Source organism: Stegostoma tigrinum, chromosome 15 (assembly GCF_030684315.1).
Source record: "Stegostoma tigrinum isolate sSteTig4 chromosome 15, sSteTig4.hap1, whole genome shotgun sequence".
NCBI classification, from domain to species: Eukaryota; Metazoa; Chordata; class Chondrichthyes; order Orectolobiformes; family Stegostomatidae; genus Stegostoma; species Stegostoma tigrinum.
In genome coordinates, this window is record NC_081368.1 from 50,504,066 (window position 1) to 50,520,076 (window position 16,011).

Below are 16,011 nucleotides of genomic sequence, written 5' to 3' on the forward strand. Positions count from 1 at the left end.
AAACTGTCTCAATGTCTATTAGTCATTTTGTCATGAGGAGTAACTTCGCACATCAACTCATACTCTACCGTTCAGCAGTCTGTTGTCTTGTGTTATTTGAAATATCTTAAGAATGAAATCCATTAATGTGAATAGCTATTTATTTTGTTTATATTTCACCTTCATGCCTCTGAGACTTTTTCAAATTCATTGAAAGGATATGAGTGTCTCTGGCAAGGCCATGATTTATTGCCCGTTCCTAATTGTCCTGGAAAAGATGTCAGTGAGCTGCCCTGTTGAACCTCTGCAGTCCTGGACTTTAGGGATACCAGTATAATTTTTTAAAGCCTTGTCTTATTCCCTATAATTCAGTTTGAAGTTGAGTTGTAACCTATTTTTAGATGCAACTGTTAATCTAATATGTGCAATTTATATCGCTGTTTTAACTGTGACCATCTCATTTGACTATCTATAGTTGATCATTCTACTTGGAAACACATTTCCATTCATGACGTAGATCACACAGGGGCTACAAAAAGTGAAAGAGCTGGAATTAGCAAGTTGAAGGTTGAAATGAAGCAGGTGAGCAGCTCATTTATCCAATGTACATATTGCATATATGTATACATAAGCATTTCTAAATGCTGTTAAAAGATAAAGATGTTAATTTTCTGTTGTCAAACAGATAAGATTCACCCTGGTTGTTTAATTTACCATTTGCAGTTGGGATGCACTGTATTGGCCCTTCTGGGCAGGGAGGTTTAAAAATTCACAAGGGTGCTTGGTGTAGTTTCTGCTCCTATTACTTGTTTGTGCCAAGCATATGTGATTTTTTTTTTGCCAGTTACACTGAAAAATGGGTACTATGTGGCTCCAGAGATGAGGCAAAACCTTTGGAGTTATCTTTAGCATGAATCATTTGCCCAGATTTTGTGCTAACAACTATCAGTGCATCCTGTTTGTTGTGGAGAAGTCGAGTGGTATCATACAACTTCCACACATGTGAAGTTAGAAGTCGCATCTGAAAGTTCCTGTAGCCATTTACAAGCTTCACCAGGCCAGTATTTTTCAGAGAGACTCTGCATTAAAATATATGCCTGTTAAATATCCAGTGAAGTTGTTTGGACAAGAAAGAACAAAGATTTATTACTGCACAATGTTAATTTTCTATATGATATTGAGTTATCGTAAAAAAAAATCGTCATCCTCACCCGTTTGTGATGATTGGTGAGAAAGGATTGAAAGCTGGGTAATTGGTGGTTGTGGACTGCAAGATTGGGTTGGCTTGTGGGGAAAGGTGGATAATATAGTGTAATCAGCGTGTGGCTACCAGATGAGCCATTAGGGTGCCATCCTAGAGAGCATTGTTTTCGACTGTTGGTGTAATATTTATATAATATCTTTCCCCTGCTCTGAGGAGATATTATACTATATATCTTCTCCCTCCTAAAAGATATTTGCTAGATTTTGGAAATGGCAGCTCACAAAAAAATGTTACACAGATGACCAATAATAGGTTTTCAAGAGCTGACAGCGTGTAGATTTTGTCACAGGAAGGCAAGTCGAATGAGGAGCCTCTGGCACTCCTGCACTATTTTGTGTTAAAGGCAGCAGTCCTTGTTCTTGGGAGCATGGCTGTTGTATATTGAAGGATGTCTCTAGATCCACCAAGTACATCTTCTACATCCCAATTATTTGATATACTTGTAGCTGTCTTTAACTGTTGTGCTTCTGGGCCTCATTATTTAGGTGCATAAGTGTCATCAGCCATCTTTTAGGTAGATGGTCTTCGTTTTCAAGCAGCTAGCCAGTAACTGCATTCTGAGTGTGAAGAGTTCATGGAGGGTTTGATTGGAAAAATACATATCATACTCCCTCGAAATCTTGCACCAGCATTCTTCTTTTTTGTGGTTTCAGACAGGACAGAGTCATGACCTTGACATGGTGGAAACCTCTATGGTTGATAAACATTTCTAGGTGATCTTGGAGTAACTTGATTGTTGGTGTGTGCATTCAATGTTGTCCTTCAGCTGTAGAAATGAGTAAGTGCCTTGAACCTGAGCATTGTTTCATGCTGGCTTGCATCATCATTGTGAAAGAGTTTGAAATTAACTGCCCTGGCAAACATGACATTTGTCACCTGCGTGATGCATTTGTGGGGGGTCTGACCGTGAATTTCTGCACATCTATTGTGTGTCCCTGGAAGGGGCCTGAATGTAATGTTGTATGTGACAAATGTAAAGTGGAAATCAAATGGACAAACCTCCAACTTAGAGAACGTGTGGTGAAAATCTCCTCAAGCAATAGATATCACCTCCTCAGGAGTGAAAGTGAACTCACAGGTGTTGTGAGCAAAAGACTTTCACTCAGCATGGATGGAAGAACATAGAACATAGAACATTACAGCACGGTACAGGCCCTTCGGCCCTCGATGTTGTGCCGACCTGTCATACCGATCTCAAGCCCATCTAACCTACACTATTCCATGTACGTCCATATGCTTGTCCAATGACGACTTAAACGTACCTAAAGTTGGCGAATCTACTACCATTGCAGGCAAAGCGTTCCATTCCCTTACTACTCTCTGAGTAAAGAAACTACCTCTGACATCTGTCCTATATCTTTCACCCCTCAATTTAAAGCTATGCCCCCTCGTGCTCGCCGTCACCATCCTAGGAAAAGGCTGTCCCTATCCACCCTATCTAACCCTCTGATTATTTTATATGTTTCAATTAGGTCACCTCTCAACCTTCTTCGCTGTAATGAAAACAGCCTCAAGTCCCTCAGCCTTTTCTCGTAAGACCTTCCCTCCATACCAGGCAACATCCTAGTAAATCTCCTCTGCACCCTTTCCAAAGCTTCCACATCCTTCTTATAATGCGGTGACCAGAACTGTACACAATACTCCAAGTGCAGCCGCACCAGAGTTTTGTACAGCTTCACCATAACCTCTTGGTTCCGGAACTCGATTCCTCTATTAATAAAAGCTAAAACACTGTACGCCTTCTTAACAGCCCTGTCAACCTGGGTGGCAACTTTCAAGGATTTGTGTACATGGACACCGAGATCTCTCTGCTCATCTACACTGCTAAGAATCTTACCATTAGCCCTGTACTTTGCCTTCCGGTTACTCCTACCAAACTGCATCACCTCACACTTGTCTGCATTAAACTCCATTTGCCACCTCTCAGCCCAGCTCTGCAGCTTATCTATGCCTCTCTGCAACCTACAGAATCCTTCGTCACTATCCACAACTCCACCGACCTTAGTATCGTCTGCAAATTTACTAACCTTCTACGCCCTCATCCAGGTCATTTATAAAAATGACAAACAGCAGTGGACCCAACACCGACCCTTGCGGTACACCACTAGTAACTGGTCTCCAGGATGAACATTTCCCATCGACTACCACCCTCTGTCTTCTTTCAGCGAGCCGATTTCCGATCCAAACTGCTATATCTCCCACAATTCCATTCCTCCGGATTTTGTACAATAGCCTATTGTGGAGAACCTTGTCGAACGCCTTGCTGAAATCCATATACACCACATCAACCGGTTTACTCTCCTCTACCTGTTTGGTCACCTTCTCAAAGAACTAAGATGTGAGATTTCGTGACTTACAGGATTTTTTGTCTGTTATTTGTTCAGCCCTTTTAGTTGCCGCTATGCTGTTCCTAGAATTCAATGACAAGTTGCAGCAAAGTTGAGAAATCCGTTCAACCACGCTTATATTTGAAAATTGCAATTTAAAAAAAAATCTGTTAATCACTTTCTAACATGTTTAATTTGGCAATATGCCTTTCCCAAGTGGGTTTCTTGCGTACAACTGAACATGCAGTTAAATATAAAAGTTCATAGGTTGAAAATGGCTTTCCAGTGTAGTGCCAATTTGTTTCTTTAATCAACTTATCACCTCGCAAACCGACCCATTCCTTAAAGTTAAAGTTTCACTCAGCTCCCAGGTTTCCTGAAGATGAAATGAATTTCTAACTGCTGTAACTTGGTCTACTGAAGCTGTTCAAAGCGTGTGAATAGCTGGTAAACACAATGAGTGGAGAGTGCTAGATAACAAAAGTGTGAAGCTGGATGAACACAGCAGGCCAAGCAGCATCTCAGGAGCACAAAAGCTGACGTTTCGGGCCTAGACCCATCAGTGCTGTTTGATTTACGATCTGGGTCACAATCTTGGGTGATAGATGAAATTGGGGAAATTTTCTTCTTTAAAAACCCTGAATTTTAGTACATGCATTATTCCAAGGGGTGGGGTATTAATGTAAAATCATTCATGGTTACCATTCATTTATTGGTTCTGTTATTAAATCACAATTTAATTTTTGTCCAATAGATCTAAGCAATATCCCAACAGAACTTGTTGTGCATTGGAAGCACAGTTTTGGTTATTGATTATGATTGACTTTAATTTTACTTCCCTTGACAGCACCTAGCATTTGATTTCTACCTGGAAGATTCAAGGTTATTCACAGGATGACAGTGATTTATATCACAGGACGATAATATGATGTGCTATATCCTTATTTATTTGAGGAAAGAGTAAAAATGTCATGAGTTGATGTGGGAAACACATTATGTGTAAATGTTTTGGCAGTTTGGTAGCAGTAGAATTGACATAGCAATGAGTCTGCCATTTTATAAATATTGCACCTTGAAAGTCTCTCACTCAATGTGTAAATTTCATGTCACTAAATATCTGGTTTTTTTTTCCTATTTGTAGATGGATTCACGTAGATTTTCTGCTGGTGTAACGAATAAGGAGGTGACATATTTGTAGCTGGAACTATAGCTTCCACAACTTTAAACTTTTTTTTTTACCTGCCTCAACATCTAACTACTTCTCCACAGAGCATTAAACACTGTGCATTGCTTTGAAGATGCAACTTAACTGTCAGTTTAAAATTTTTAATTAAGACAGTAGTGCATCACAAGTACAGTGTTCTCTGTTACAAGACATGTAATTGTTGCATGCAATGATTTGGTTGCACTTTTATCTATTGCACGCATCCTATATTTAATCCTTCTCCCTCCTATTTAACAGAATTTTTCACCGTAAGTATCACCAACTTGTTCATCGGAGTGCAACAAAATAACTTTCCTTCATGCTTTCCCTAAATTTCTCCATCCATTCTTAAACTCTTTCATATTTTGGAAGCACTTGTGAAAAAGTGACAGGATAGGACAGAGCCAAAAACAAAAACAGAAATTGCGGGAAAAGCTCAGCAGGTCAGGCAGCATCTGGGGAGAGAAATCAGAGTTAACACTTTAGGTCCAGTGACCCTTCCTCAGAACAACTAATATGGATTTACGAAAGAAATCATGCTCAAAAAATCTACTAGAATTCTTTGAGGATATAACTACTGGAGTTATTGAGGGAAGCCAGTGGATGTGGTTTTTAGTACTTTCAGAAGTCTTTTGACAAAGTTTGCTCTGATAGATTAATGTGTAAAGTTAAAATGCTTGGGATTTGGGATAGTGCATTGAAATTGATTATAAAACTGGTTGGCAGACAGGAAACAATAAGTAGGGATAAATAGGTCTTTTCATGAATGGCAGGCATTGACTACTGGGGGTACTCTAGGACTCTGAGCTAGAACCCCAACTATTCACTATGTGTATGGATGATTTAGGTATAATTTCTCCACATTTTCAAATGAGACTGCTGGGCATGAGGATAATCTCTGATGCAGAGATACTTCAGCATGATTTGGACAACTAAGTGAGAGGGCAAATGCATGGTACTTGTGGATTGGTAAAATGATGAGGTTATCAAAAACAAGACAGCAATAATTACCTGAATGGCTGTAAATTGAGAGAAGGGGAATGTACTTTGAGAGCCAAATGTCCTTGTACACCAATCACTAAGGTAAGCATGCAGGTGTAGCAGGCAGTCTAGAAGGTAAATACTATGTTAGCTTTCCTAATGAGAGAATTCAAGTACAGGAGCATGGAGGTCTTTGCTGGAATTTTACAGGACCTTGGTGAGACCACACCCGGACTACTGTGTGCGGTTTTGGTCTCCTTATCTGAAGAAGGGTGCTCTTGCTATAGAGGAAGTGCAGCAAAAACTTACCAGACTGATTCCTGGGATTGCAGGACGAATAGAAGAGAGATTGCATTGATCAACCATGATCATAATGAATAGTTGAGCAGGTTTGAATAGCTGAGTGGCCTACTCCTACTATTTTCTCTGTTTTTGTTTCTTCCATTTCCAATAGATGTAAAAGACTGCTTGAAGGATCACAATGAGGGAGGTTGATATTCAGGCCAATATGTACCTCTCAACCAGCAACGCAAATTGGGACAGAACTTTGCTGGCTTCAGGATCCCAATATCACAATCAAATAGGGCTCAGGTCCAAGCAGTTGGACAATCACTGGCAGCACCTGACCCTAAATTGGCAAATTTTGGTTAGAGAATGGTCTTATGAAGTAGGACGGCCAATAGCAGATGCATGGAAGAAGTAGTAGCATCTTTATCAGATAGGTGAGAGAGCCCTTAACAGTGGAATCTCTCTTCCCCCGACAAACAGACACACACAGACACATGCACATTCTCTCTCTCACGCACGCTGTCTCCCTCTCTCAAGCACTGTCTCCCCAACCCCCCTCTTGTGCGCGCACATACCCACAGGGGAGGTGACGGCCCAGTGGTACTACCACTGGACTGTTAATCCAGAGACACAGATAATGTTCTGGGGACCTAGGTTCAAATTCTGGAAACCTCTCAACCTTGGATGAGCACTACAAGTGGAGGGGAGGCAATGGTCTATTGGTTTTATTGCTAGACTGGTAATCCAGATACCTAGATAACATTCTAGGGACCCAAATTCAAATCCTGCCAAGGCAAATGGTGGAATTTGAATTCAATAAAGTATCTGGAATTATGAAACTAATGATGACCATGAATCCATTGTCTATTGTTGGGAAAACCCATCTAGTTCCCGAATGTCCTTTAAGGAAGGAAACTGGCATCCTTACCTGGTCTGGCCTACATGTGACTCCGCACCCAGAGCAATATGGTTTATTCTGAATTGCCCTGTGGGCAATTAGGAATGACCAGCAAATGTAATGTTGTCGTTTATCTCAAGAGGGTTGGAATATAAAAGCAGCAATGTGCTTCTGAGGCTTTATAAGGCTCTTGTTAGGCCCCATTTGGAATACTGTGTCCAATTTTGGGCCCCACACCTCAGGAAGGACAAACTAGCCCTGGAGCATGTCCAGCGGAGATTCACACGGATGATCCTGGGATGGTAGGTTTAACGTCTGATAAATGGCTAAGGATCCTGGGACTGTACTCATTAGAGTTTAGAAGGTTGAGGGGAGATCTAATAGAAACTTACAAGATAATGTATGGTTTAGAAGGGGTGGACGCTCGGAAGTTGTTTCCGTTAGGCGGGGAGACTAGGACCCATAGGCACAGCCTTAAAATTAGAGGGGGTAAATTTAAAACTGAAATGAGATGACATTTCTTCAGCCAGAGAGTGGTGGGCTTGTGGAATTCATTGCCGCAGAGTGCAGTGGAGGCCGGGACGTTGGATGCCTTCAAGGCAGAGATTGACAAATTCTTGATCTCAGAAGGAATCAAGGGCTACAGGGAGAGTGCAGGGAAGTGGTGTTGAAATGCCCATCAGCCATGATTTAAGTGGCGGAGTGGACTTGATAGGCCGAATGGCCTTACTTCCACTCCTATGTCTTATGGTCTTATGGACCAATAAATGCTGGCCTAGTCAGCGACACCCTCAGCCTGTTAATTTAAAAAAAACACTCTCTCACGCACTCTCTCTCATGCTCTCTCACACACATGCACACGCACACCCTTTCTCTCACACAGTGGCCTCTGACTGCAGTTGAACCTAGATAGCTTATGAAGCTCTCTCCACCATCCTGGAATGCTGGTACCTCCTCACGAATCAATACTGATAATGAAATTTTAAGAGGCCTTTGAGGCCGCTTAATTGGCTACGTAATACTTTCACGAGGTTGACCCTATTACTGCATTTCCTGCCAATCCTGCCTTTTTGAAAATAATCAAGAGGCAGGATGGTGCTGGTCAATGATGTACATTACCACATGCTCCTAGCTCTGTGCTTGTCCCCATTGTGTCCTAAAATCCAAGCCCACTCTCATTTATCTTATTGTTATTTATGGAATTTTGTGCATAAAGTTTGGTGACTATATTTACCTGCATTACAGCGATGACCATACTTCAAAAGTACATTATTAGTTATGAAGTGTTTTGGAATACCCTGACGATGCAAAAGATGCTATATGAATGCAAGCTAATTATTTTCCTTTTTTGGTAAACGCAATAAATTATTCTAACAGAACTTCAATTCATAACTTGATCTTCTGATTAAACTGTTGCCATGCAGAGCCAAAAAGAAGAGTTGAAATCAGAAATAAATACAAAATAATCACTATGCAGTAAAGATTGTTCAGCATAAAGAAAAATAAATCAGTGTTTCGAATGAGGCCTGATATAATCCTAAACAGGAATCTACTCACTTGCAGGTTTATAGATATTTCTGTTCTAATGACATTTTTAACCATGGATTTTAATTTTGCTTTTTGCATGAAATCACAAAAAAAACTGACCACTTTCCTCTTAATTTTCATATCTTGAACATTTAAAGTCACTAACTTTTCAATTTGCTTTGACAGGCCAGAAAACAGCAAAATTATTTTACATATTCTATTGGTTCTTTAACATGTGTTGTTTCTCATCCTTGTAGACAGGATCCCAGATGACATCTGAAATGATGATTGGTGAAATGCAAGAGGTAATTACTATTAACATTAACACTATTGTATAATGTTTATTAATACTTTTGGTAATTAATTTGTCACTCAATTGCGTCTTTTCAATCTGGGTCAGGACCATTGTGTATTAACTAAGATAATAAAATGTGAGGCTGGATGAACACAGCAGGCCCAGCAGCATCTCAGGAGCACAAAAGCTGACGGTTCAGGCCTAGACCCTTCATCTGATGAAGGGTCTAGGCCCGAACTGTCAGCTTTTGTGCTCCTGAGATGCTGCTGGGCCTGCTGTGTTCATCCAGCCTCACATTTTATTATCTTGGATTCTCCAGCATCTGCAGTTCCCATTATCATTGTGTATTAACTGTCTAGTTTTTGATGTCTGCATGCCTTACCTCAAATCAAAAAGAGTATTAAAAAGCATTGTAGGAGCTGAGGTGGAAATTCACACTGACAATTGAGCATGGTCTGCTGCTTGTAAATGTTTCTGTGCAAAGTAATTTTAGATGGTTTCTGTGATATGATGAGATTCATGTAAATAATAATAATGTAACTGAATCAGACATCAGTAAGACACAAGACATCAGTCTAAAGTGAGCATGTGAAAAGAGATTTTAGACTCTGCACTCGAGCTGTATTTGAGAACCTACTATATACAAATGTAAATAAGTATATAACGTGTTGAAAATCCTTACTTAAAGCTAAGGAGCAAGCAGCCCTGGGGACATTGTATATCAACACAAGATCCCATTATCTCAATGTGCAGGCAGCACTACTGGCATAAAGTACAAGATATAGTATGTACAAAGCAAATCTTAATTCTGCTACAATAAGTGGACCTCATGACTGTTACAACCAGGTAAAGGAGGGGTGAATCTTTTCAACCCCTGTGTTGGTTGCAATAAAAGTTAAAGTACATTTTAGCACACAGCTATACTTTTCTCTGTTCAAATACAGGTAAATAATGCAACCAACATGGAAATCATCACACACATAGACAGGCGTGCGCATGCGCACAAACAGAGACAGACAGACATGCACACACTCCAATAAAGTGGAGGGGCAATGGTTGGTTGCCTTTTTTATGGGCATCACTAATTATTATGCTATTGTTTATATTTAATGTTCTCAGCTCCTGGATGCCTCTCCCTGTTGTTTTTGTGGGAACTGGGGACCTTGTTTTTGATGGTCAGAGAGAGAATTCTCAGCTTGTGCTCATGATTGCATTCTTCGTTTCAAATTTCTGGTTTTCTGAAGAGAGTCCTTCTTGAAATAACAACTTCTATCTCTTACCTGCTGAGTTCAATATTCAGGCTGGATGTAGGTGATGGTTTCACCTGCTAAATGATTTTCATGAAGATGCAAGTCAGATAGGAAATGGAAAACTTTTCATGCCTCTGGGGAGAACTGGTTTTTGTTTCCCTTTTAGGAAAATTGTTACTTTCAGCTCAGGGCATCTATTTTCTAATCCACATTAGTTTCATGAAACTTAAGACCATAAGACATAGGAGTGGAAGTAAGGCCATTCAGCCCATCAAGTCCACTCCGCCATTTAAATCATGGCTGATGGGCATTTCAACACCACTTCCCTGCACTCTCCCCATAGCCCTTGATTCCTTCTGAGATCAAGAATTTGTCGAACTCTGCCTTGAAGGCATCCAATGTCCCGGCCTCCACTGCACTCCGTGGCAATGAATTCCACAAACCCACCACTCTCTGGCTGAAGAAATGTCGTCTCATTTCAGTTTTAAATTTACCCCTCTAATTTTAAGAACGTGCCTACGGGTCCCAGTCTCCCCGCCTAACGGAAACAACTTCCGAGCGTCCACCCCTTCTAAACCATACATTATCTTGTAAGTTTCTATTAGATCTCCCCTCAACCTTCTAAACTCTAATGAGTACAATCCCAGGATCTTTAGCCGTTCATCATATGTTAAACCTACCGTTCCAGGGATCATCTGTGTGAATCTCCGCTGACCAAACTCTGGGTGACGGGGTAATACCTGTGGCCATTTTAAGTCAATGTTATAAATGACACTTTTTACAGCCTGTTTCCTTCCGAACCAAACCTAACCCTTCCCAGGGATGTTCTGTGGTCAGGGAGTTTTAAAGAAAGTGCTTTTTATGTTTGTTCTTTTTCATCCATATAAACTAATTTACAAAATTTTACAGTGGAAAGAGATCATGAAAGTACAAAAACAAAGACTGCTTCTAGAAAATTGAACAATGCCAGCTAAGTATATAAATGCACAATAAATGTTTTCATCGACAAATAATGAAGACTCAATTTCGAGGTTACTTTTCACCAGTAGCATGCAGTGCTCCACAGACTGTTTTGATATGCTCATTCATAGGGATTGACAAATATCATGAACTTTATCATGGTGTAAGATGGGAAGTATTTTGGTAACCATTTCATTTTTATAAATGCATAAAATATTCATATGACTTAGCAGATTAAAATACTCTTTGCAATGCATAATTAAACTTGCCATTTCTATGAATACTTTTAATTATCATAGGATGATGGTTATGTCATAATTTTGGCTGAGTCATAATTTTGGTTCTGTCTGCCTTTGGCTTCTGATTACTGTGAGCAGTCTAATGTGTGTGTGATGATGGAAGCTGAAGCACTGAGCAGTTTAAATCGCTTTACTTTAATATACACTGGAACATTCATTGTAAGCACATTACAAAATTCTCTGTAAATTACAGCTGACAAGTAAGGAATTCTCCAGTGTGCCTGAGACTTTTGCCAGTGTTCCGTTGGAGGACAGTGATTTCATTGATGCACGCTTTGGACAATGGCTGCGGCGAAGGCGCATTGATGGAGCACTCAACAGAGTCCCTGTTGGTTTTTATCAGCGAGTCTGGAAAATTTTACAGAAGGTCAGTGTACTTATCAGTGCTTCAGTCAAGCTCCTTTTTTTTTTTGAAAATTTTGTTTTCTAAAATCAATTTTGAAAAGAGAAAATCTGTCATAATGGATCTGTTATATGCAGTGTCGAGGATTGGCTTTTGAAGGTAATGTTCTCCTATCAACTACAACAGAAGAGGTAAATCACATCTGTTTTGTATTCGCCTTCAATAGTTAGTTTGTCTCAATGATCTATTCTAGTTCTATGCTTCAAAAAAGTCTCACTACTGCATCACATTCATAACTTGCATTACCCTTCCAATACTATCCAAACATGCCAAAAAAAACTTATCAACTGTAGAGAGAGATGCAAGTTATCATTTCGGTTGATGAATTTTCGTCAGCTTTGGAAAACGTTTGGAATGTAAAGCTGTTTTAATCCAATCCTTACAGACATCCATAAACGTTGGCTTTATACTATTCAGGTAGTGCCGATGTCCCTATATAGGAGCACAAGTGAAACCCCAGTCACTGCTTACCATTTGCACGTAAAAAAGCAAAATTAATTTAAAATTAATTACAGGTTTTAAGAGTCACGGAAAAGAGGGGAGAAAAGAACAAATGGGAATATCTGTGATAAGATGTAAGATGGGAGAGATTAAATGATAGAAGCAATGATGATTCAAGATTGTAAAGGGGCAAGAAAAGATAGGTGTGTAGACATGATAAATGGCAATTTCTGGGCATTACCAATAGTTACTGTCAGGAAAAGAAAGTTATGGTTGCGATTTAAAATTGTCGAACTCTGCATTAAATTGAGAAGAATGATGTGTCAAATCAGAAGTTGAGATATTGCTCTTTGAGCTTCCATTCAATTTCATGATAGCTTAATGCCATCAATATTTCTCAATATGGGCAGTTTTGTGCTGTGGTTTTGTATTTTACTCATGATCCAAATAAACATAGAATAGAATGAAATACCCTTATTGTCATGTGCACTGAAATGAGTGCAGTGAAAAGTTTGTAATGTCACTGTTTTGGTGCCATCTCAGGGACAGGATGCTTAGGTACAGATTCGTAAGTGTTCATTACAGATTTGAAAGAGTAACAGCAAATTAGTCTAGCATAGGAAAATAAAGTTTTGAAAAGTGTTCAAATTACTCAACGTGTAGAATAAGAATAAAAGTTTCTCTGAGAAGTACACAAAATTACAGTCCTTTTCACCTGAGTCCATACCTGCCAGCTTCAGAACTCGAGGCCTGCCTGCCTCCTCATGTTGGCCTCCGGCCGGGGACCTACCACCAGGATTCATCTCCTGGACCTGTCTCGGCTTAGACTGAACATGTTATCTATTCCAACGTAATTAAGTAGGGATATGGTGTTATCTTTAAATGTAGTCAGATAAACGGGCTGTTGATATCATAAACTGAAAGTGAACTCTGAGACTTCATTTGTCTGAAACTTGCAATACTAGAATGGAAAAAGTCAGCTGTCCTTTAAATTGAATAAAGTCTACCACTGATTCAGTTTAAATTGTTAGTGGTCCAAGAATGACCATCTTAAAGTAAATTGTGTTGAGACTGCTCAAATTGTAGTGAATATGGAATTTACATTCAAGAGTGGATATGGTACTGAAATGATTACCTTTATATACGTGTATACTTTAAAGTAATGGTTGAGCTTGTGTAGAAAATGACCCCTAGCTTTTGGCCAAAAATAGATTAATTTTTCAAAAAAGTTTTTAGATACGTCAATCCCTAACTTTTGGCCAAAATATCCAAACTGTTTATGCTTACAAATGGGTCATTGCTGTGGTCAAATCCATTCATTGATCAAGTATAAAATAGCCCACCATTGAATGTGGCTGTTCTGTCCCTTGTGTCTGCACATTATCAACATATCATATGAAGGCTGCCACCTCACTGTGGCGTGCTGCATTCCCACCAATCCCCCTCTAATGGTTTGAAGAAGGAATAGACGAGTTGATTGGGGGAGTAGGGGTTGTTGCAGATGTTCGCGGGTAAAGGGATGGCTGGAAAATGGGAATCCTTCAAAAATGATGTAAGGAGGGTCCATAGACAGTATGTTCCTGTTAGGGTGAAGGGCAAGGCTGGTGGTTGCAGGGAATGCTGGATCACTAGAGAAATTGAGGTTTGTTCAAGAAAAAAAAAGCATATGTCAAGTATGGACAGCAGAGATCAAGTGAATCCCTAGAAGAGTATAAAGGCACTAGGAGTATATTTAGAAGGGGAAAAAGGGACATGAGCTAACTTTGGTAAATAAGGTTAAGGAGAATCCAAAGGGATTCTACAAATACGTTAAGGACAAGAGGGTAACCAGGGAGAAAATAGGGCCCCTTAAAAATCAGCAAGGCCCCCTTGGTGTGGAACAACAGCAGATGAGGGAGATACTAAATAAGTATTTTACTTCAGTGTTTACTGTGGAGAAGGATATGGAAGACAGAGAATGAGGGGAAATAAATAGCGACATCTGGAGAAGTGTCCGTATTAAAGAGGTGGTGGTGCTGGATGGCTTAAAATACACAAAGATAAATAAATCCATAGGTCCTGAACAGATGTACCCTAGAACCCTGTGGGAAGCTAGGGAAGTGATTTCTGGGCTCTTTGCTGAGATATTTGTGTCATGGATAGCCATAGGTGAGATGCTAGAAGACTGGAGGTTGGCTAATGTGGTGCCATATTTACAAAAGGTGGTAAGGAAAAGCCAGGGGACTATAGACTGGTGAGCAAGTTGTTGGAGGGAATCCTGAGGGACAGGGTTTACATATATTTGGAAAGGCAAGGACTGATTAGGGATAGCCAACATGGCTTTGTGTGTGGGGAAATCGTGTCTCTCTAACTTGATAGGGTTTTTTGAAAAAGTAACGAAGAGGATTGATGCGGGCAGAGCAGTGGATGTGATCTATATGGAATTCAGTAAGGTGTTCAACAGGGTTCCACATGGTAGACTGGTTAGCAAGGGTAGATCACATGGAATACAGAGAGAACTAGTTATTTGGATACAAAACTGGCTTGAAGGTAGAAGACAGAGGGTGGTGATTAGTGGGTTGCTTTTCAGACTGGAGGCCCGTGACCACTGTTGTGCCACATGGATCACTGCTGGGTCCCCTGCTTTTTGTCTTTAATGTAAATGATTTGGATGTGAAGATAGGAGGCATCGTTAGTAAGTTTGCATATGACATGAAAATTAGAAATATAGTGGACAGTGAAGAAAATTACCTCAGAGTACAATGGGATCTTGATCAGATGGGCCAGTGGGCCGAGAAGTGGCAGATGGAGTTTACCATTTGGAAAAGCAAATCAGGACAAAACTAACACACTTAATGGTAAGGTCCTGGGCAGTCTTATTGAACAGAGACTTTGGAGTGCACGGTCATAGTTCCTTCAAAGTGGAGTCGCAGGTAGATAGGAAGCAGGCGTTTGGTATGCTTGGCTTTATTGGTCATTACATTGAATATAGGAGTTGGGAGGTCATGTTGAGGTTGTAGGGAGAGGCTGAATAGGCTGGGACTATTTTCCCTGGCATTTCGGAGGCTGAGGGGTGACCTTTATAGAGGTTTATAAAAATCATGAGGGGCATGGATAGGGTGAATATACAGGGTCTTTTCCCCAGGGTGGGGTCATCTCTATAAGCGTTATCAGCTAGGAAAGAATTACGAAGTATGGTGAAGATTGGGTTTGCGATGTGGAGTAGGGGGAAGGTGGGGGTGTAGGGAAAGATGAGTGGATAGGTGGGGACATACTCCAAAGAGAGGGAGATGTGAAAGGGACAGGCAGACAGATTATCGACAGTAAGCCAGCACAAAACAGGTGATAAAGGACTAAGAGTTGGTGAGAATGCTTTGGCTTTGCTGAAAGCAGCCCATGTCATGACAAGACCAGAGTGTGGAATGGGTTAAAAAACATGGAAGGACATGTTCAGGCTTTAAAGTTAATGGACTTGATGTTGAATCTTGCAGAGTTCCCAAATGGAAAATGAGATGTGTTCTTTGAGACGAAAACATGAATTACTGTAAAAGCTCAGCAGGTCTGGCAACATCTGAAAAGAGACATCTGAGTTAAAGTTTCAGGTCTGGTGACCCTTCTTCAGATGCTACTAGACCTGCTGAGCTTTTCCAACAATTTGTTTCTGATTTACAACATAAGCAGTTCTTTTGGCTTTTATTTTGTTGTTCTTTGACCTTGAGTTGAGGCTGTCTGGAATGCTGCAGCAGGGCCACGACAGAAATGTTAGTGTGGGAACACAGTAATATGTTTAAGTGGCTACTACCTGGGAGCTCAAGGTTATTTTTATGCATAGATCGCCAGCATCTGCTATTCTTTCTTTTATCAAACTCAAAATTGTTAAGTTTTCACAAATTTTCAAATCATTTTGCAGCATCTA

At 40.2% G+C, this 16,011-nt stretch overlaps 1 protein-coding gene across 4 annotated transcripts in view; it reads left to right on the forward strand.

Annotated features, from left to right (window-relative positions):
* The window catches only part of phka1a (phosphorylase kinase, alpha 1a (muscle)), a 110,732-nt gene that overhangs the window by 90,574 nt on the left and 4,147 nt on the right, over positions 1-16,011 (forward strand). For 3 of the 4 annotated variants that reach the window (XM_048544440.2, XM_048544442.2, XM_048544444.2), the window contains 5 exons: positions 455-561; positions 4,712-4,753; positions 8,726-8,773; positions 11,466-11,639; positions 11,753-11,806. In XM_048544440.2, coding sequence (XP_048400397.1) covers positions 455-561; positions 4,712-4,753; positions 8,726-8,773; positions 11,466-11,639; positions 11,753-11,806 — 425 coding nt within the window. The remainder of the gene's footprint in view (positions 1-454; positions 562-4,711; positions 4,754-8,725; positions 8,774-11,465; positions 11,640-11,752; positions 11,807-16,011) is intronic. The other variant, XM_048544441.2, reaches the window with a different exon arrangement.